General features: G+C 44.7%; 2 protein-coding genes across 2 annotated transcripts in view; both read left to right on the top strand.

Moving 5' to 3' along the window:
- The window catches only part of LOC309550245 (uncharacterized protein), a gene marked incomplete at its 3' end in the record, with an annotated part of 2,091,994 nt that overhangs the window by 1,222,403 nt on the left and 847,846 nt on the right, over nucleotides 1-21,745 (top strand).
- Nucleotides 1-21,745, top strand: part of LOC309548855 (uncharacterized protein) — a gene marked incomplete at both ends in the record, with an annotated part of 73,572 nt that overhangs the window by 2,960 nt on the left and 48,867 nt on the right. Inside the window, 4 exons of the mRNA XM_082248789.1 lie at nucleotides 2,119-2,286; nucleotides 2,373-2,496; nucleotides 2,613-2,689; nucleotides 7,043-7,786. Of these exons, the coding sequence (XP_082104915.1) occupies nucleotides 2,119-2,286; nucleotides 2,373-2,496; nucleotides 2,613-2,689; nucleotides 7,043-7,786 (1,113 nt within the window). The remainder of the gene's footprint in view (nucleotides 1-2,118; nucleotides 2,287-2,372; nucleotides 2,497-2,612; nucleotides 2,690-7,042; nucleotides 7,787-21,745) is intronic.

Below are 21,745 nucleotides of genomic sequence, written 5' to 3'. Positions count from 1 at the left end.
AACTGGGTATAGCCCTCTTGCAGGGACTTAACTGCTTTGGTAAGGACAAGCCAAGGTCAGGGCGGGCAGCAGGTAATCAGAATCCAAAGACAAGCCGGGTCAGGTAAACAGGAACAGCAGATATAACAGGCACAGGATACAGGAGAGCTGAAGACAACACATCAACCACCTAGAGTGACAGCTGTGTTTAAATAGGCCGTTTTGGCGCCAATTTGGTAGCCTCGAACTCTGCCGAGGTAGCCTCAAACTCTGCCGAGGTAGCCTCAAACTCTGCCGAGGTAGCCTTAAACTCTACCAAGGTAGCCTCAGCGCATGCGCATAGACGTTCGCCGGTTAGCGACGCCAGTGCGCCTGTGCACGGTATTGAGTCCCTGACAGCGCTTTTATAGTGTTGTCTTTGCACCATGTTGGGTAGCGAATTTAGACACTTTCATGGGGACACACAGTTTTAAGAGTTGACATAATTGTGTGCGTGTGTGTGGGGGGGCGCTTTGTTTTTACAAGCATAACATGCAGATTTTATCGTGTGTGAAAATGTAATTTTGTTTAAAGCCCATCTCTGGGGAAACAAAAAAATGACCAAAACCCAAATGAGCATTTAACCCTTGTATAATGGGGGCAGCCCCACTTCAAGGGTTACATGGTAATTTTGGTGTAGGGAACCAGTAAAAGCACTTTTACTTATCTGATCCTCTGATCCCTCAATACGGGCACTCTCCTCTATTCCCTACACTCTGGCAGTGGACTGTCCCTCCTCCTGTCCAATCAAGGGCTTTGGGCTCTGCATTGGTCTTGATGGTCTCAGATAACCTGTGACCACTCTTTATAAAAAGATCCCCCTAATTAACCCAATCTACATGTTCCAATTCCCACTAGGGGCAACCTGCCTATAACCCCTTTTATCCCCATCCTAATATTGTCCAACCAATGCAATCCAGATAATTCTTCATTATCCGTCTACAGAGAAACCCACATAGATCAGATGACCACCACACCATTGAGGATGGAGGAGGATCGGAGTCACATGACTGAGAGGTTATTAAGCCACACCCTGGAGATCATCTACCTGCTGATAGGAGAGGTGAGGAGGATTTTGGGAGGTCACATGACATCACTCTTATATATACAAAATAGCAATATATAATCCACCACGTGATAACAATTCAAACAATAATTGATAAGTGTTCAAACATGTGCTAAGTCAACACCGTGACCACACATAAAAGTCCAAAGAAAATATCCAAAACTCAGTAAATTGTCCACCGGGTGAGATACAATATAAAACAATGAAGGTAATATGCTGAATCTACAGCCTAATGACACAAATTGTCCAATATATCTGTTGACCAAACTCAGTCTTTGTGCAACGAAAAGATGATGATGTGAAGATGTGATGAAAATAAACTGGTGATGAAGTGATCACGACAAGTTGGTGACAGTTTCCCACCACCTTCTAGATGTGCTTCTTACCAGATAAAAAATGCAAAAGGGCATATAAATGATCGCTATTGAGAAACTCCTGATAACACCTCAAGAAACTCAGGGTGAATCAATTATCCCTTCACCAAATGTTCAGACAGCTCCTTACCAGATGTAAAGAAATGGAGAGCATTTCAAAAATGTTCCTTTTCTTCCTGTACTGAAATGATGGGAAAGTTTCTCCTGGCACTTGTCCTCAATTTACCATCCACAGCAATTCCACCTGCTAAGTGTCCTGTGTCCAATGGGCCTTTATGACCAATATTCTCAGAAAGCACAAGGCGATCGGCTACTTCTCCTCTACTTCTAGGCACTTTTTTCTCCTTCTCCTGCTCAGATCCACTTAGCCATGCAAAAAAAAATCCATTTAGACAAGAAATCCTTAAAAAGGGAGGCTGTAAAGAAAGCCTGGCAGTGGAGGGATGGGGAGGAGAGTCTGGTTTGTATCCTGTGCACTCAGCGGTTCTTTCTATGGATTCCTAAAGCTCTTCTGCAGTCCTGACCAGAGAGGTGAGGAGGAATCTGGGAGGTCACATGACATCACTCTTATCTAGTCTGGTCAAAAGACCATGTTCTTATTATAGACATGTAGATGATGTCAGATGATTGATATCGGTTTATCTTTCTCCTGATTTGTAGGATTATGTTGTAGTGAAGGAGTCTAGTGGAGAGCCAATCTTAGGAGGATGGAGCAGGACTCAGAGCCCCACCGTGGTGCCTCCACCTCGTTCTCCGATACCTGAGAGGAACAAAGAGCAGAAGATCCTGGAACTGACCACCATGATGGTCCATCTGCTGACAGGAGAGGTGAGCGGTGCTGGGAATTCTGGGACATTATCCAGTAACAGACAAGGGATGTGTCTGGATGGTGACTGTATCATTGTGTGTGTCAGGTTCCTATAAGGTGTCAGGATGTCACTGTCTATTTCTCCATGGAGGAGTGGGAGTATTTAGAAGGACACAAGGATCTCTACAAGGACGTCATGATGGAGAATCAGCCGCCCCTCACATCACCGGGTAAGAGGAGACTTTATTGTAAAGGAGAGAGCAGTACGGAGGCTCCACCTAGATCCCCCATCATCTGATAAACACATAGAAACAATGTATTCAGTCAGTGTGTGTGTTTCCTACAGATGGATCCAGTAATGGGAACCCACCAGAGAGATGTCCCCGTCCTCTGTATTCCCGGGATTCCACACAGGAAGGTCACACCATCCCCCACCATCATCAGGTAGATGAGGAACAATCACTGATAGTATCATTAGGATCTGTACATTATCTGCATTGTTACCATTGATGTCATTTTTATTATATATTCAGAGTGGAAATCTGAGAGATTCTAAAGGTGAGGTTAAAGAAGAGATAAAAGAGGAGGATGATGAGGATGGGGTGATGGAGGAGTCAGAGTTTCTAAAGGAACACAAAGATCTGTACCAGGACACCATGGTGGAGTCATCCAGCTACAGAAACCCACCAGAGAGATGTCCCCGTCCTCTGTATTCTCGGGATTCCACACAGGAAGGTCACACCATCCCTCACTGTTACAAGGTTGGTGGATTGGAGCATCTAGAACATGGACTTCTGGGGAGGATGTGTTTTTTCTTTTTTTTTTTTTTTCATAATATCACAGTTTTAAAGCTTATATTTTACGGATGATATTCTCTCTCATTTTCTTGGTTTAGAGTGGAGATCCAATTGATATAGAATTTGAGGTTAAAGCAGAAGAAGAATGGTATGTGAGGGATGATCAGCAGTCTATGGAGGAGGATGGAATAACGGGGACATTTATAGAGGAGGACACTCCTACAGAGATCAGCACAGGTGGGTCACTAACACTAAATATGTACATACATGACATAAATACATGTAATCCACCACTGATTACTGAATACCAATATTATGAGTCCTGACCTATGCGCTATATACTCTATGTTGTATTACAGACTTCTGCTCTAACCCCTCTACCGACTGCTACAGTGTCTCACAAAAGTAAGTACACCTCTCACATTTTTGGAAATATTTTATTCTATCTTTTCATGTGACAACACTGAAGAAATTACACTTTGCTACAATGTAAAGTAGTGAGTGTACAGCTTGTATAACAGTGTCAATTTGCTGTCCCCTCAAAATAACTCAACACACAGCCATTAATGTCTAAACCGCTGGCAACAAAAGTGAGTACACCCCTAAGTGACAATGTCCAAATTTGGCCCAAAGTGTCAATATTTTGTGTGGTCACCATTATTTTCCCCTCTCGGGCATGGAGTTCACCAGAGCTTCACAGGTTGCCACTGGAGTCCTCTTCCACTCCTCCATGATGAAATCACGGAGCTGGTGGATATTAGAGACCTTGCACTCCTCCATCTTCCATTTGAGGATGCCCACAGATGCTCAATAGGGTTTAGGTCTGGAGACATGCTTGTCCAGTCCATCACCTTTACCCTCAGCTTCTCTAGCAGGCCAGCCGTCGTCTTAGAGGTGTGTTTGGTGTTGTTATCATGTTGGAATACTTCCCTGCGGCCCAGTCACCGAAGGAAGGGGATCATGCTCTGCTTCAGTATGTCACAGTAAATGTTGGGATTCATGGTTCCCTCAATGAAGTGTAGCTCCCCAGTGCCGGCAGCACTCATGCAGCCCCAGACCATGACACTCCCACCACCATGCTTGACTGTAGGCAAGACACACTTGTCTTTGTACTCCTCACCTGGTTGCCGCCACACACGCCTGACACCATGTGAACCAAATAAGTTTATCTTGGTCTCATCACAGCACAGGAGATGGTTCCAGTAATCCATGTCCTTAGTCTGCTTGTCTTCTGCAAACTGTTTGCGGGCTTTCTTGTGCATCATCTTTAGAAGAGGCTTCCTTCTGGGATGACAGCCATGCAGACCAATTTGATTCAGTGTGCGGTGTATGGTCTGAGCACTGACTGGCTGACCCCTCCCCCACCCCTTCACCCTCTGCAGCAATGCTGGCAGCACTCATACGTCTATTTCCCAAAGACAACCTCTGGATATGACGCTGAGCACGGCACTCAACTTCTTTGGTCGATCATGGCGAGGCCTGTTCTGAGTAGAACCTGTCCTGGTAAACCGCTGTATGGTCTTGGCCACCATGCTGCAGCTCAGTTTCAGGGTCTTGGCAATCTTCTTATAGCCTACGCCATCTTTTTGTAGAGCAACAATTCTTTTTATTTTAGATCCTCAGAGAGTTCTTTGCCCTCATGTTGAACTTCCAGTAACCAGTATGAGAGAGTGAGAGCGATAACACCAAATTTACCACACCTGCTGCCCATTCACACCTGAGACCTTATAACACTAACGAGTCACATGACACTGGAGAGGGAAAATAGCTAATTGGGCCTAATTTGGACATTGTCACTTAGGGGTGTACTCACTTTTGTTGCCAGCGGCTTAGACATTAATGGCTGTGTGGTGAGTTATTTTGAGGGGACAGCAAATTTACACTGTTATACAAGCTGTACATTCACTACTTTACATTGTACCAAAGTGTCATTTCTTCAGTGTTGTCACATAAAAAGATAGAATAAAATATTTACACAAATGTGAGGGGTGTACTTACTTTTGTCAGATACTGTATACACATAATATGGATTCTCTTATTTACGCTCATTTCATACCAGCTGGACATTTTATATCTGATGAAAAAATCAAACGAAAATGAAAATAAATTTCTTCCCCCAAATCTGTAGACAATAAGTGGGAAATAATAATCCAATCTGTGCGATATCACCGCGCCGTGTAACAATCAGACTTACAATTCAAAAATATGAAATCTATTAAACAGTGTCAGGAAATGAATAAATAGTAATGTGATCGTCCAATAAGAGGATAGAAATGTGTGTCATGTGACACGTGTCATCAGTCAGGGCCAATATAAATGATAAAGTGCGAGTGCAGAAATTGCAGATGAGAAAGGTGCTGGTGGTCACTTCCACTCACCTTACCATCTGACTCCTGTGTTACCAGCGAGTCCCACAGATCCCTTCCCCCTCTAGGGATATTGCTCACTCCTCTCCTCCTTCCTCTTCCTCCACAGTATATATGGGGGGGGGGAGGGTAGAAAATAACACCCCCTCTAGTGCTTTCCGTCTATCTGCTTTATTCAACATTAAAATCCAAAATGATAGAATTACAAAGCCGGGACCTGAGCAGTGCGGACTAAACAAGCTTCACAATGAGATCCTTCACTCAGATACCCCTTCCCTGGGATGTCCCTGCGCAAGGCTCCGCCCATATTTTCTATCCCCCCCCCCATATATACCGTGGAGGAAGAGGAAGACTTATTGTCTACAGATTTGGGTGAAGAAATTTATTTTCATTTTCTTTTGGGCTGCATTTTATTTGATTTTTTATTTGTTTTTGTGTTTAGTGAAAGAAACTTTCTGAATGTAAGCTGCCATTGGGTGAATGTTTCTGTGAATATTTATACACCATTCTTTACACTACATGATTGCACCGATTTATGCTTTATTTTATATCACATTTATATCTGATGATTAGATTGGAGGACAGACTTTTACATGGTGATAATAATGTGATAACATCCTCCAACTTTGGAACCTTAAACAGAAAGTGATAATGAGGGAGGAGTCAGTAACCCAATGATGGTGGTCTTCAGGATTAGTCCAGTCTTCATCTTGGTTGTTCTCCCCCCATCCTCACTCTCTGACCTCTGGTGGGGCTCAGCCCCGGTGTTATTCATGACTAAATCATGGACTAAAAAAGGAAGTCCACCACTTCTTGTGTTGGGAAGATGGCAATGAGTGATAGAGGGGGAGGGGACGCTCGTCCTATAATCCCCTCATCACTGTCACTCCTATAAAAGACAGTTCTCGTTGTTTTCTCACTCTCTGGCTAAGGTCCATGAATAAAGAAATGAACTGGTAGGAGATCAGAGGTCCCATTTACTAGTTACCTTGAGGGGGGAATTGTAAGATCCTCAGAGACAAAGCTGTCTGATGTGGGCGGAGTCCTGGTTTAGGGGAACCAATCTGCTGATGTCTAGTAATGATCTTTTTATTTCTATTTTAGTAGATGGACGGGAGATGAGGAAAACCTCAGAGGATTGTCTCACTTTGTCTCCAGACTGTAAATTAGAAGATGAGGACATCACACAGTATAGTCTAGGAGAAAACCCGGCTACCTCAAATGTCCATCCGGCACCACACAGTGTAGACGGACCATCGTATTCCTCTTATCCTGAGGAACCTCAGACTGTGAGGGACAGTGCCGGACCATCGTATTCCTCTTATCCTGAGGAACCTCAGACTGTGAGGGACGGTGCCGGACCATCGTATTTCTCTTATCCTGAGGAACCTCAGACTGTGAGGGACAGTGCCGGACCATCGTATTCCTCTTATCCTGAGGAATCTCAGACTGTGAGGGAGGGTGCTGGACCATCGTATTCCTCTTATCCTGAGGAACCTCAGACTGTGAGGGACGGTGCCGTCCTTCCACCAGATAAGAGGTTCTCCTGTACTGAGTGCGGGAAGTGTTTCAGTTTTAAATCCAAACTTAATGTGCATAAAAAATCTCACACTGGTGAGAAGCCGCATTCCTGTCCTGAGTGTGGGAAATGTTTTTTACAAAAGTCCGCTCTTTCCACACATCAGAGATTGCACACTGGTGAGAAGCCGTATTCCTGTCCTGAGTGCGGGAAATGTTTTTCAGATAAGTCCGCTCATTCCAGACATCAGAGATTCCACACTGGGGAGAAGCCGTATTCCTGTCCTGAGTGTGGGAAATGTTTTTCAGAGCAGTTCAGTCTTTCCAGACATCAGAGATTGCACACTGGTGAGAAGCCGTATTCCTGTCCTGAGTGCGGGAAATGTTTTTCACAGAAGTCATATCTTTCCACACATCAGAGATTGCACACTGGTGAGAAGCTGTATTCCTGTCCTGAGTGTGGGAAATGTTTTTTACAAAAGTCCGCTCTTTCCACACATCAGAGATTGCACACTGGTGAGAAGCCGTATTCCTGTCCTGAGTGCGGGAAATGTTTTTCACAGAAGTCATATCTTTCCAGACATCAGAGATTGCACACTGGTGAGAAACCGTATTCCTGTCCTGAGTGTAGGAAATGTTTTTCAGATAAGTCCGCTCTTTCCAGACATCAGAGATTGCACACTGGTGAGAACTTGTATTCCTGTCCTGAGTGTGGGAAATGCTTTTCACAGAAGTCTGATCTTTCCAACCATCAGAGAGTGCACACTGGTGAGAAGCCGTATTCCTGTCCTGAGTGTGGGAAATGTTTTTCAGATAAGTCCACTCTTTCCAGACATCAGATATTGCACACTGGTGTGAAGCCGTATTCCTGTCCTGAGTGTGGGAAATGTTTTTCAGATAAGTCCTCTCTTTCCAGACATCAGAGATTGCACACTGGTGAAAAACCGTATTCCTGTCCTGAGTGCGGGAAATGTTTTTCACAGAAGTCCCATCTTTCCGAGCATCAGAGATCGCACACTGCTGAGAAGCCGTATTCCTGTCCTGATTGCTGGAAATGTTTTTCAGATAAGTCCGCTCTTTCCAGACATCAGAGTTTCCACACTGGGGAGAAGCCGTATTTCTGTCCTGAGTGAGGGAAATGTTTTTCAGAGCAGTTCAGTCTTTCCAGACATCAGAGATTCCACACTGGGGAGAAGCCGTATTCCTGTCCTGAGTGTGGGAAATGTTTTTCAGAGCAGTTCAGTCTTTCCAGACATCAGAGATTGCACACTGGTGAGAAGCCGTATTCCTGTCCTGAGTGCGGGAAATGTTTTTCACAGAAGTCATATCTTTCCAGACATCAGAGATTGCACACTGGTGAGAAACCGTAATCCTGTCCTGAGTGTAGGAAATGTTTTTCAGATAAGTCAGCTCTTTCCAGACATCAGAGATTGCACACTGGTGAAAAACCGTATTCCTGTCCTGAGTGCGGGAAATGTTTTTCACAGAAGTCCCATCTTTACAGACATCGGAGATCTCACACGGGTGAGAAGCCATTTTCCTGTCCTGAGTGAGGGAAATGTTCCCGCACTGAAGTCCTGTCTTCCTGTACATAAGGGGTCCCACACAACCCTGGAGGTGTATTAGTGCCTTGAGTGCGGGAAATGTCTTCTATATGAATGTTGGTGGACATGTGGGGAAGAAGCACACCCTGATATACACCTCAGATATACTCCATGGCTGATCTTCATCATGTAAGAAACACTTCATAAGGAGATCAGAGATCACCAAAGACATGGATGAAGTGTTGTCCCGTGTTGGCCATTGATAGCAGGAGAAAAATAAAAATGGAGTCCTTACCTTTCATTGGCTGAGTACATTTTGTGCGGGAAGATTTCACAAACACTTACAGATCTGGTTGTTATAAATGTGTTGATGAAATGTGACCCGCATTCCCCCGGTCATGGCGAATTGGGATTTCCTATAATGGTCAGTTCAATCTAGTGGCCAAAATGTGCTTTTCTGACAGATGTCCATGGCCGCATACCTTTGGGTAGCCCCGCCCTCGCCCCCCCCTAAGACCCCACCCCTATAAATGTTCAAAATAAGCCAATGGCTGCATTCCTTTTTTGTCCTCCTCACTTATAGGTCCATTTCTGTATGAAGTTTTCCTACCTATTGGAAGTATTGCTCGGCGGGTCTGGTGCTGGGCAGCTGTGCGGGATGTCAGGAGCTTCCTTTGGTATCCAGAAGTCTTCCAGGATGTCCCGAGTGGTCATTGAGTCCCCAGCTATCAGCGGGGTGGTGTTATGGCACACATATGTAGAGGATCCATGCCTGGAGAGTGGGCCCTGCCACCGGCGGCCATTTGCATTGGCTGGGAGCCCAGCTGCTAGCGGGTGGCCATTAAGTGTTAGACACATGAAATTCGTTTCGGTGCGAATACAAATTCCGACATATTTTTGGTTATTCCTAGATTCGGATGTATCCAAATCTCCAAATGAAATTGTAATGAATTTTGTTGAAATCTGTTAAAATTTGTTTTGTTTATTGATTTTCTAATGAATTCCAACTTTTCAGAATGATTCGAATTCGGATCAGTCAAAAAAAACAATCGACCGGTGCTAATTCTTTGTGAAGAAATAGCTGGTTGTTAATCAGCAAGCCGGGAAGCCGCCCGCCCGCATCCTTACCAACCATGACTCATCAGCTGTCAGCGGGCTTCCCCACTGACAGATGAATGGAAAGAAAAGAATGCCGGCATTTCCCGGCAATAGAAAAAAATTATGTGCTCCCCCGACCCCCAGTCCATATCAGGCCCTTAGGGGCCATTATTGAAAAAAGGTGATGTAGACAGGTGGCCCCGCCTCTTACCAATGTAAATGCGGAACCTGCAGTAGGCAGAGGGCCTCCATGATGGTGAGAGCGTCTTTTTTTTATTTATTTTTTCGGGTGCGGAAGGCATTGTGATTGATGACGGATCTACATCGGGGGAAGGCTGGCTTTTATCTTTTAAAAAAATAATTTTTTAAAAATTGTGTTTGTATATTTATTGCTTTTTGACACTTTTTTAGTGAATAGGTACAGGTACTATGGTCCCGATACTCTTTCACATGAGGATCTGGGTTCCCCTGGGGTCCCCTTGGTAAAAGGGGCTTTCAGATTACGATGATCCCCCTGTCTGCAGACCCCCACAACCCCAGGCCACGGTTGTGGGAAAGAGGCCATTGTCCCCATCAGCATGGGGACAAGGTGCTTTGGGGTGGGGGGGCAGAACTGCCACAAAACACCCACCCCCACCCCATGGTGAGGGCATGTGGCCTTGTATGGGTTAGAAGGGGGGCGCTCGCTTGTCCCCCTTTTCCTGACTTGCCGAACTGCATGCTCAGGTTAAGATCTGGTATGGATTTTGGGGGGACCCCACGCCATTTATTTTTTTTACATTTTGGCATGGGCCTGGTATAGAGTGGGGGGGAGGGGACCCCAGGTCATTTTTTTAATGAGAGTCCCAACATCCTATCTGTTCAGAGAAATGGAAACTACAGATGTTCACAAGGAACCACTGTCATATGTGTGGACTTTAAGGGCACAGCATGAGACAGATGACAACTCCATGGATTTATCCTAAAATAACATTTATTGATTTATCTAAAACCAGATCTCAATAAAATGAGGAAACTGGCCCCAAACTGAGCTCAGCTCGTACACAGGAGATCAATGTCTCCTACTAATTTCACTCATGTACATCATACATATATAAGGATAAGTTGGTATATACCATAAGGTTCGTGTAGGTATAGATATTTCCTCTCTTCACTTAGATGTAACATTTAGTGACGACCATGTACTTTATTACTGAATATATCTTATTACTATTATAACAATCTCCTTACTATATGGATTTTTTTGTCTCCGCTTTTTTTGTATACGTGTCTGCATCATATTTGTTACTGATGTCAACATTTGTATCAATTACTGTATGTATAATAAATGACTACGTTCAGATTCTATTTTTGTATATCTTAGTTGATGACCTGCCTCATATAAAGTCCTACGACCTCTGTTTTCTGTTTGCATTAACCATTAGGGAGGGAGTCACGTCACTGTGTTTGCTTCGGATCATATTCCTCTATCTTCGTCTGTTCACTAGTCAACGCGTTTCACACAAGGCTTCTTCAGGACTATGAAGATGTACAGACAGTTTTCTAACAGACTCGATATTAGTGTTTCATAGACATAGAACATAATCTGTATTTATGTACATCATAATAAATACAAACATGGTTTACTAGCACATGGCATTCCTTCCAACCCCCAACAAATTAACCCGACCTGGGGCGGACACAGGGGTAAAATCAGAACAAAATGTATTGTGTATATAGGTATCTGTCCTGAAGGTCCTAGGTACAAGATAAAATATACAGTATCTCACAAAAGTAAGTACACCGCTCACATTTTTGTAAATATTTTATTCTATCTTTTCATGTGACAACACTGAAGAAATGACACTTTGTTACAATGTAAAGTAGTGAGTGTACAGCTTGTATAACAGTGTATATTTGCTGTCCCCTCAAAATAACTCAACACACAGCCATTAATGTCTAAACCGCTGGCAACAAAAGTGAGTACACCCCTAAGTGAAAATGTCCAAATTGGGCCCAATTAGCCATTTTCCCTCCCCGGTGTCATGTGACTCGTTAGTGTTACAAAGTCTCAGGTGTGAATGAGCAGCAGGTGTGGTAAATTTGGTGTTATCGCTCACACTCTCTCATACTGGTCACTGGAAGTTCCACATGGCACCTCATGGCAAAGAACTCTGAGGATTTGAAAAAAAGAATTGTTGCTCTACATAAAGATGGCCTAGGATATAAGAAGATTGCCAAGACATTGAAACTGAGCTGCAGCATGGTGGCCAAGATGATACAGTGTTTTAACGGGACAGGTTTTATTTACAACAGGCCTCGCCATGGTGGACCAAAGAAGTTGAGTGCACGTGCTCAGCCTCCTTGCCAGAGGTTGTCTTTGGGAAATAGATGTATGAGTGCTGCCAGCATGGATGCAGAGGTAAAAGGGGTGGGGGGTCTGCCTGTCAGTGCTCAGACCATACGCCGCACACTGCATCAAATTGGTCTGCATGGCTGTCATCCCAGAAGGAAACCTCTTCTAAAGATGATGCACAAGAAAGCCTACAAATAGTTTGCTGAAGACAAGCAGACTAAGGGCATGGATTACCGGAGCCATGTCCTGTGGTCTCATGAGACTAAGATAAACCTAGGTTAAGATGGTGTCAAGCATGTGTGGCGGCAACCAGGTGAGGAGTACAAAGACAAGTGTGTCTTGCCTACAGTCAAGCATGGTGGTGGGAGTGTCATGGTCTGGGGCTGCATGAGTGCTGTCGGCACTGGGGAGCTACAGTTTATTGAGGGAACCATGAATGCCAACATGTACTGTGACATACTGAAGCAGAGTATGATCCCCTCCCTTCGAAAACTGGGCCATAGGGCAGTATTCCAACATGATAACAACCCCAAGCACACCTCCAAGATGACCATTGCCTTGCTAGAGAAGCTGAGGATGAAGGTGATAAACTGGCCAAGCATGTCTCCACACCTAAACCCTATTGAGCATCTGTGGGGCATCCTGAAATGGAAGGTGGAGGAGCTCAAGTTCTCTAACATCCACCAGCTCCGTGACGTCATCATGGAGGAGTGGAAGAGGACTCCAGTGGCAACCTGTGAAGCTCTGGTGAACTCCATGCCCAAGAGGGTTAAGGTAGTGCTGGAAAATAATGGTTGCCACACAAAATATTTACACTTTGGGCCCAATTTGGACATTGGTGGAGGACCTACTGTTGCTGGGGGGGAGTCTTAAATTTCTGGGGGGTCAGTTGTTGCTGGGAGGGGGTCTGTTGTTGCTTGCTGACAGGAAGTCTATTGATGCTGGCTGTGGGGAGACCTGTTGTTGCAGCCAGGAGTCTATTGTTGCTAGGGGAGGAATTTTGTTACGTGTGGTCCATTGTTAGGGGATCTATTGTTACTAGCCGCAGGGGATCTATTTTACTGTTTTTCTTGTTATCAATCATTAGCAAATTCCACAAATTACGTAGCACCACAAAATTATACCTTGTTCTGTATTGTCTAAAAGAGCAGTACTGGGAGGTGGGTAGGGGATGGAACCAAGAAATGGTGCTTGAAGGTGGGTAGAGGATGGAACCAAGGAATGGAATGGTGCTTGGAGGTGGGTACAGGGTGGAACCAAGGAATGGTGCTCGGAGGTGGGTAGGGGTTGGAACCAAGGAATGGTGCTCGGAGGTGGGTAGGGGGTGGAACAAAGGAATGATGCTCAGAGGTGGATAGGGGCAGACAAAGGGGTAATTCCTGCACCTATTCTCTGAGAAAACAAGCCCTGATAATGAGTCACCTATTTGCTTGAATGTGGCCTTCATGAGTTATGGCTTACCCAGATGTGGATCCTGGAGGTGCTGATATGAGGAATAAGGAACAAACTAGGTCTCATAACACATACAAAACCTAACATAAAATGTATTTTTAAGAAAAGCAGATAAAATTACAATTCCTATCAATCCCTTCTGAATTCCCTGACCTCTCCCTCGAACTGCCTAATCTTAGTTTAAATATATATATTTTTCTAGTTCATATTTCTCCTGAATTATGTATCCCATTTACTTCTGCAGAAAAATCTCACTTTGCTTTGTCAAGGCTAAAATATACAAAATATTAAAAAAATAAAAATGTGACAAAACGAACCTAAAAATCAAAAAGTCTAAAAAAAAATTATGTGTTGGTCTAACAGTATATGAATGCCAAGTCTTTTGTTGACTCCTCCTTTGACAACTAGTCCTCCATAAGACTCCACTGCAACACCTAAGAACTCATACAATGTTCATACATAATATTCTTCTCTTCAGGACCATCGCAGTCCACATGACAAGAAACTTCCGGTAGGTGTGCAGATCCTTTTGCAATCATAGCAAACTGAGCTTTAACTTTTCTAGACAGCTGACATGACAAGTATCAAAGTTGTTCAGATATTAAAAGGCTTTTTTAACCACTTGCCGACCGCCGCACGACTATCTACGTCGGCGGTCAGCCCCTCACAGGCAAACTAACGTAGGTCTACGTCGCTTGCTTGTGAGGGTCTAGGGAGCGAGCGCGCGCCCCTGGAGGCGCGCTCCCACTCCCGCGTGGTCATGGACCCCCCCCCGTGCGTATGACCGGCGGACCCGATGTCCGCCGGTCACTCGGCGATCAGCGGGGGAGAGGGAGAAAGTCAGGCGGCTTGTGTAAACAAGCTGCCTGTCATTCTCCCCTGTGTATGAATGATGATCATACGGTTCTACTATGTAGAACCGTTGATCACCGTTCATACAGCTGAAGTCACAGCCAATCACAGTAGAAAGCACGCCCCTAGGGACACACATAGCCCCTCCCTTTCAAAAAAACCCCCTTCACTGCCAGTGTATTTTTACTGTAACAGTGCATATGTATAGCACTGATTACTGTAGAAATGTCACTGGTAACCCCAAAAGTGTCAAAAATGTCAGTCAAGGGTCCGATCTGTCCGCTGCAACGTCGCAGTACCGCAAAAAAAAAATCGCAGTTCGCCGCCATTAAAAAAAAAAACAACAAAAATGACAAAAATCTTTCCCTTTGTTAGTAAACGCGATAACTTTTGCGCAAACCAATCAAAATACGCTTTTTGCGATTTTTTTTACCAAACATAGGTAGCATAAAATAGGTAGCCGAAAATGTTAAAAAATTTTGATTTTTACATTTTTTTTGGGGGGGGGGAATTTCATATAAAAAAATGTGAAAAATATTGCTATTTTTGCTAAATTTACGCTCTTTTTTGTTTATAGCGCATGATCAAAAAATCGCACAGGTGATCAAATACCACCAAAAGAAAGCTCTGTTTGTGGGAAAAAAAGGACGCCAAATTCATTTAGATACAGCGTCGCACGACCGCGCAATTGTCCGTTAAAGTCACGCAGTGCCGAATCGCAAAATACCCCCTGGTCAAGAAGGGGGTAAAATCTTCCGGGGCTTAAGTGGTTAAAGTGCTCTTCTCCATCAATGCTGTTTGTGGTGATGTCATAACGTGCAGGAATGAAGGAGGGTATTTTTTTTGAAGATGGCGTCACTCAGATTGTTAGTCCAACATTAGATCATTAACAAAAAAAATGCCCATAAAGCCGTTGAGTTTTTTTTTTTTTCTGCTGAAGTAAATCTATGTTGTGAAGGGTAATAAGACCTAGAAGAAAAGAAAACCAAAATGTCTTAATACAAAAGGGAATCATTCTCATTTCATATAATGCGTTATTCAACCACCATCCACACTAAACTGTGTACACTATCCTGAATTCAAAGGAAACACTTATTATGAACAATAGGCTGTCTCAAAAGGGGGCCTTTCACCTATGGCTAGGATCAACAACCCTACAGTAGATCAGGAACATGTAAGTACAGAGACAAAAACTTGGATAGCACAGAATACAAGATTTACAAGAATGGCAGGAGTATAGTGCAGCACTGGGCTTCTGGTCTTACAGGAAGGCAGTAAAATAAATGCTAGTAAGAACCACTTGCAGCACTGGGGTTCAGGGCTCACAGGAAGGCAGGTCATTTTAAGACAGGAAGGATAAATAATAGCACTATCTGGGGAGAACACAGCATGTCCACACATGCAACAATGGTGAGGGCCCTTGGAAGGGTTGAGGTGCAAAGTCTCAAGAACTGCCTTGTCTTCTCCAAAGGTGGAGATGGGTTAACTTCCAGCCAGTTCCCAGGTTGCAGTCCTCTTACTCACCCAAGCAGGCAGCTACCTAGAATGAAAGGCCAATAGACAACAGAGAATCCCTTGCATGGCTAAGGTGCTGGGATCACTAAACAGTAGGGAGTAAAATTCAAGCTGTCTTGTGTACATGGACACACAGAGACACACAAAACAGCTAGAAGTGAGTACCCATGCAAACAGAAATTTATAAGAGATGGTACAGTTGCCCAGTGACACCAAACAGGAAATTGAAACCAAACAGGTTTGAAATAGACTTGGCGACACAAAGGCTTGTGTCACGTACCTGGGAGGAGTCTGAGTTAACGAGGTCGGCCTCTCTTATATCTCCGGCCCAGACCCCACTGAAGGTGAGACAGAGGGTGTCAAAGGCCAGGAGGGACACGAGTGCCTGTGGTTGTTGATGGATCAGGATAGGCTGCTTGTCCGGATCCTGGAAACTGGAACATGCAATGCTGTATGGAACATGTGCAGCAGATAGCCAGGCAAGCACTCGGGTAGTTCTGAGAGACAAGGTTTGAGACAGAGTCAGAGTAGTAGGAAAGCCAGGGTCATCAACAGGCGGTGCAGCAGGGTACCAAATCGTAAGCAGAGCCAAAGTCAGGGACGGAGCCGGGTCAGGTTTAGCAGAGAGGCAGAAGCAGAATCCAAGTCCAAGTTCAGAACAAGCCAGGTCAGCAACAGGGAAGCATACAGGTATCATCAGGTCACAGGAAACAGCTGAAGATCAGTCAGCACAGGAAACAGGATTGAACTTCCTTTAAATAACCTGTCTGGCGACACGCCCATTAGTCATTCTTCTGGGAATAGCCTGTGCACGGCCACGCCCCAGACGTCTCACAGGGATTCCCTGACATTGCCCCCCCCTTAAGGGCAGCCTCCGGATGCCCAACATAGACCGTTTTTTTCAGGATGTTGAAGAAGGTAGGCTCGTAACAATCGAGGAGCATGGACGTTTGAAGCAGGTTCCCAGGAATTATCCTCAGGGCCATAGCCCTTCCACTTGATAAGAAGCTGTGTCCGACCACCCCTTCTTCTACAGTCCAGAATAGACTCCACCTCAAGTTCTTCATTACCTTCGATCAAAAGGGGAGCAGGAACTTCAGATCCACGATCTGGGAAGGGGTTGGGAACTGCTGACTTCAGTAAAGAAACATGGAATACGGGATGGATCTTCAGATTACCAGGTAAGATTAATTCGAATGCGACAGAATTGATCTTCTTCCTGATAGGAAATGGACCTAGGTATCTTGGGCCAAGCTTTTTTGAGGGACACTTTAATCTCAGGTTTGCTGTAGATAGCCAGACCTTATCCCCCGGTTTTAAATTCAAATTCCCTCTCCTTCTTCTATCAAAAATTTTTTTATTACCAGCCTGTGCCTTCAAAATGGTTTCCCGCAAAAGCTGACTGTTGGCATTAAGAAAATTTAGTCTTTCTTGTACAGCTGGTACAGCAGATTCCATAGGTAACTCAGGTAGGAAGGAGGGGTGATATCCATAATTGGCATAGAAAGGAGACTGCTTGGTGGCGGAATGGACGGAGTTATTATAAGCAAATTCCGCTAAAGGGAGTCGTAACACCCAGTCGTCTTGAGAAAAAGAAGAGAAGCACCTTAAATATTGTTCAAGAGTTTGGTTTGTCCTCTCGGTCTGTCCGTTTGTTTGTGGGTGGTAGGCAGAAGACAAACAAAGTTCAATGTTTAATGCTTCACATAAAGCTTTCCAAAACTTGGAAGTGAACTGCACCCCACGATCAGAGACAATGCTGGCTGGAATGCCATGCAATCTCACCACTTCTTTGATAAACGTGGAGGCAGTTTCGGAGGCAGAGGGAGTTCCTTTCAGAGGTATAAAGTGTGCCATCTTGGAAAAACGATCAACTACGACAAAGATAGTGGTAAACCCTTCAGATGGAGGAAGTTCCACAATAAAGTCCATAGAGATCATACTCCATGGTTTTTCAGGTACGGGGAGGGATTCCAACAGGCCCCAGGTCTTGGCCCGATCAGACTTGTTTCTGAGACACACAGAGCAGGATCTGACATAGTTTTTACAGTCCTTTAACCAATCTGGCCACCAAAAGGAACGGGAGACCAAATCAGAGGTTTTATGGATACCAAAGTGTCCAGCCAGAAGATGATCATGACACTTCTTAAGAATGGTGACCCTCAGTTGTTCAGGAATAAAAATTTGTTCCTTGTGGAAATAAAGTCCATCCCTCTGCTGGAGATGCAAGTTCAGAGGAGGTGGGGAGTTTGCAACTGTCCCCTTGATCTGTGACATCAAGTCTGTTTGCAAGAGTAGGAAATTCTTAGCTGGCAAGATGGTGTCAGGTTCAGGAGGTGGAGCTGGTTCAGGAAACATGCGAGAAAGGGCATCAGGTTTGCAATTCTTAGAGCCCGGACGAAAAGTTATATGGAACACAAATCGAGAGAAGAAAAGTGCCCATCTTGCCTGTCGAGGTCTTAATCGTTTCGCGGTTCTTAAATATTCTAAGTTCTTATGGTCTGTAAAAATAAGGATAGGGTGTGCAGCCACCTCCAGTAGGTAGCGCCATTCCTCCAGGGCAGCCTTTATGGCTAACAGTTCACGATCTCCTACGTCATAGTTCCTCTCAGAGGAGCTTAATTTTCTGGAGAAAGGCAATAGGGTAGAGTAGGGACTTGGCTCCTTGTCGTTGGGATAGTATAGCCCCGACCGCATTTTCAGAGGCATCCACTTCAAGTACATAGGTTAAAGCGGGATCTGGGTGTTTTAAAATGGGAGCGGAAGTAAACAGAGTCTTTAATAGTTCAAAGGCGGCTTGAGCCTCTGGAGTCCATTTGAATGGGGTAAACTGTTTGGTCAGCTGTGTGATGGGGGATATGATGCCAGAAAAGTTCTTTATAAACTTCCTGTAAAAATTAGCGAACCCACAAAGCGCTGTACTGCTTTTTTGTCCTCAGGGGCAGGCCATTCCAGTACGGCAGATACCTTTTGCGGGTCCATAGCAATGCCATCCGCAGAGATAATGAGTCCCAGAAATTGGATAACCTGTTTTTCGAACTCACATTTCTCCGCCTTTGCGTAAAGACGGTGTTGGCGAAGTCTGTCCAGTACCTTCTTTACATGGTTTCTGTGTAGGTCGAGAGAACTGGAAAATACAAGGATATCATCCAAGTATACGATGATAAACAAATCAAGATAGTCCCGAAATATATCATTAACAAGATGTTGGAATGTGGCTGGGGCATTACAAAGACCGAATGGCATGACCAGATATTCGAAATGCCCAAAGCACGTTCAAAACGCGGTTTTCCATTCGTCTCCTTCACGAATTCTGACTAGGTTGTAGGCACCCCTCAAATCAAGTTTGGAGAACACCTGTGCCCCTCGTAACCTCTGGAAAAGTTCGGGAATTAGGGGAAGAGGATAACGATTCTTGACAGTTATCTTATTGAGATCGCGATAATCCACACAGGGCCTAAGGGTATGGTCCTTTTTCTCAACAAAGAATATGCCCGCTCCTGCGGGTGAAGTGGAGGGTCGGATGAATCCTTTTTCCAGGCTTTCATTAATGTAGTTACGGAGAGTCTCTAATTCGAGCTCAGAGAGAGGGTAGATCCGGCCAAAAGGTATTTCTGCCCCTGGCAACAGTTCAATGGGGCAATCGTATGTACGATGTGGAGGAAGAGAATCAGCGCTCTTTTTATTGAAAACATCCAGGTATTCGTGGTAAACTGTGGGTACCAGTTTCAAGACTTCGGGGTCCGGATGGATACCAAGGAGAGAGGTAACAGTAAGAGACTCCTCAGGAACACAGTGTGCCCGGCAGTAGGGAGAAGAGAAGGAAATTTCACCCGTGAGCCAATTGATGCTAGGGTTATGGGCCTTCAGCCAGGGTATACCAAGAATGACAGGAAACATGGGTGATGTTATAACGTCCAGGCAAAGGAATTCTTGATGACCAGAGGAGGAAGAGCAGAAAATTGGAGCCGTCTCTTGTGTCACTGGACCAGACTTGATACCAGAGCCATCAGCCAGGTGAACAACAAACCCTTGTTTCTTGGCACAGAGAGGTAGATTGTGTTGGGCTGCAAATGTCACATCCACAAAACAGCTACAGGCCCCAGAGTCTATAATAGCAGGAACAGAGATAGTCTTTTCAGGAAGTTTCAGATGGCAAAGCAAGGTGAGATGTGTTTGATTAGACCCGGGTGGATGCATCATAGAAATCCAGTTAAAGGGTGTTCTGCAAGACCTCACAGGAAAAGTCTGAATGTGGTGACCGGCATCGCCACAGTAGAGGCAGAGATTGGAGCGATACCGTCGAAGACGTTCCGATGTGGACAGAGGGGATCTCTGGAAACTCTTTCGTGAAGGGTAGTGAGGTACCTCTGGGGGGTTAATGGTAATGAGAGGAGTATCAGCCCCAAACTCCGGGCGGACCAAAGGAGCCTTGTTAGTTCTTTCGGCTTGCCTCTCACGTAGCCTCCGGTCAATCTGGATGACAAGGTTCACCAGGTCTTCTAAGGCCGTTGGTACCCCCACCCTGGCAAGTTCATCCTTTAGGGCATCAGACAAACCAAGACGGAACTGATGATGGAGGGCCGAATGGTTCCACAGAGTATCGGCACTCCATACACGGAAATCTGTCACATAATCCTCCACAGGCCTTAGGCCTTGCTTTAACTTGCTAAGCTTTGATTCAGCAGTCAGATGACAAAAAGGATCTGCGTATAGCTGGGACATGGCAGAAAAAAAGAGTCCATGGTTGTCAAGGCTGGATCGTGTTGTTCCCGAAGATGGAAAGCCCAGGATTGAGGCTCATCCTGAAGGAGCGAGATAATGAACCCCACCTTGGTATCTTGTGAAGAGAAGGTTCGAGGCAACAGGGAAAAGTATAGTTCACAAGAATTACGAAAAGTCCGAAATTTTCTTCGATTTCCAGAAAAACGTTCAGGAATGGGAACCCGAGGTTCCGGGTGGAAATCCACCGCACAGAATGTGCTGGGCTCGGTCAGAGAAGAGTCATTTTTGCGGGCCGATAATTGATCTTCGATGCAATCCAATTTTCCTTGCAGGCTTTGTACCATGTGGGATAGTGCAGAGATCGATCGGCAAACGTTCTCCAGTGGAGAGACCTCCCTTTCAGACTCCATAGTTGGCTGACTGATACTGTCACGTACCTGGGAGGAGTCTGAGTTGGCGAGGTCGGCCACTCTTATATCTCTGGCCCAGACCCCACTGAAGGTGAGACAGAGGGTGTCAAAGGCCAGGAGGGACACGAGTGCCTGTGGTTGTGTCTGGCGACACGCCCATTAGTCATTCTTCTGGGAATAGCCTGTGCACGGCCACGCCCCAGACGTCTCACAGGGATTCCCTGACAGCTTGACTAGGAACATTAATATGCAAAGCCTGGGGCAATGAGTCACCTTAGAATGAAAAGAGATGGCCTGGCTGGCCATGTAGCTAATTGAATTAACAACAGGAGGTTTGCCTAGTCCTAAACTTTAAATCTTGTAGGAACAATAGGTAAGAGCAGACCCATATGCAATGGGACTTCATGTACCAGCATACATGCTGATCTTTGTGAATAAATGAGACAGATCTGTAGCAAAACTGAAGATCTGTGTCATAGGCCTAACTTAAAATCTTAGCAACACCAAAGTAACCTTAACAATTTGTAGTAACACTGACATACATTCATTATAATTCTTAGCACACTATAGGTGTAAAATTAGAGCAACAATTTATCCAATTCCATCCTATTCTTCCATCTCACAATATAATAAAAACTTTATAAGACAGGAGATGCTTAATTATCTAAGGAATAGAAACTCATTAATGCCAGAGCTCATATATGTCAGATTAGAACACATCAAATATCTGACACCCAATAAATAAGAAATTAGAAGCTGCTACAAGCAGTACAACCCCAATATTAGCTATATGGGGATGAAACTCATAAAAATTTACATATGTAAACAGTATAATAAACCAGAAGAAAACAATTTGGAACAATACTT

Source organism: Pelophylax lessonae (assembly GCF_965119305.1).
Source record: "Pelophylax lessonae genome assembly, chromosome: 3".
NCBI classification, from domain to species: Eukaryota; Metazoa; Chordata; class Amphibia; order Anura; family Ranidae; genus Pelophylax; species Pelophylax lessonae.
This window is presented reverse-complemented; position numbering and strand designations above follow the sequence as displayed.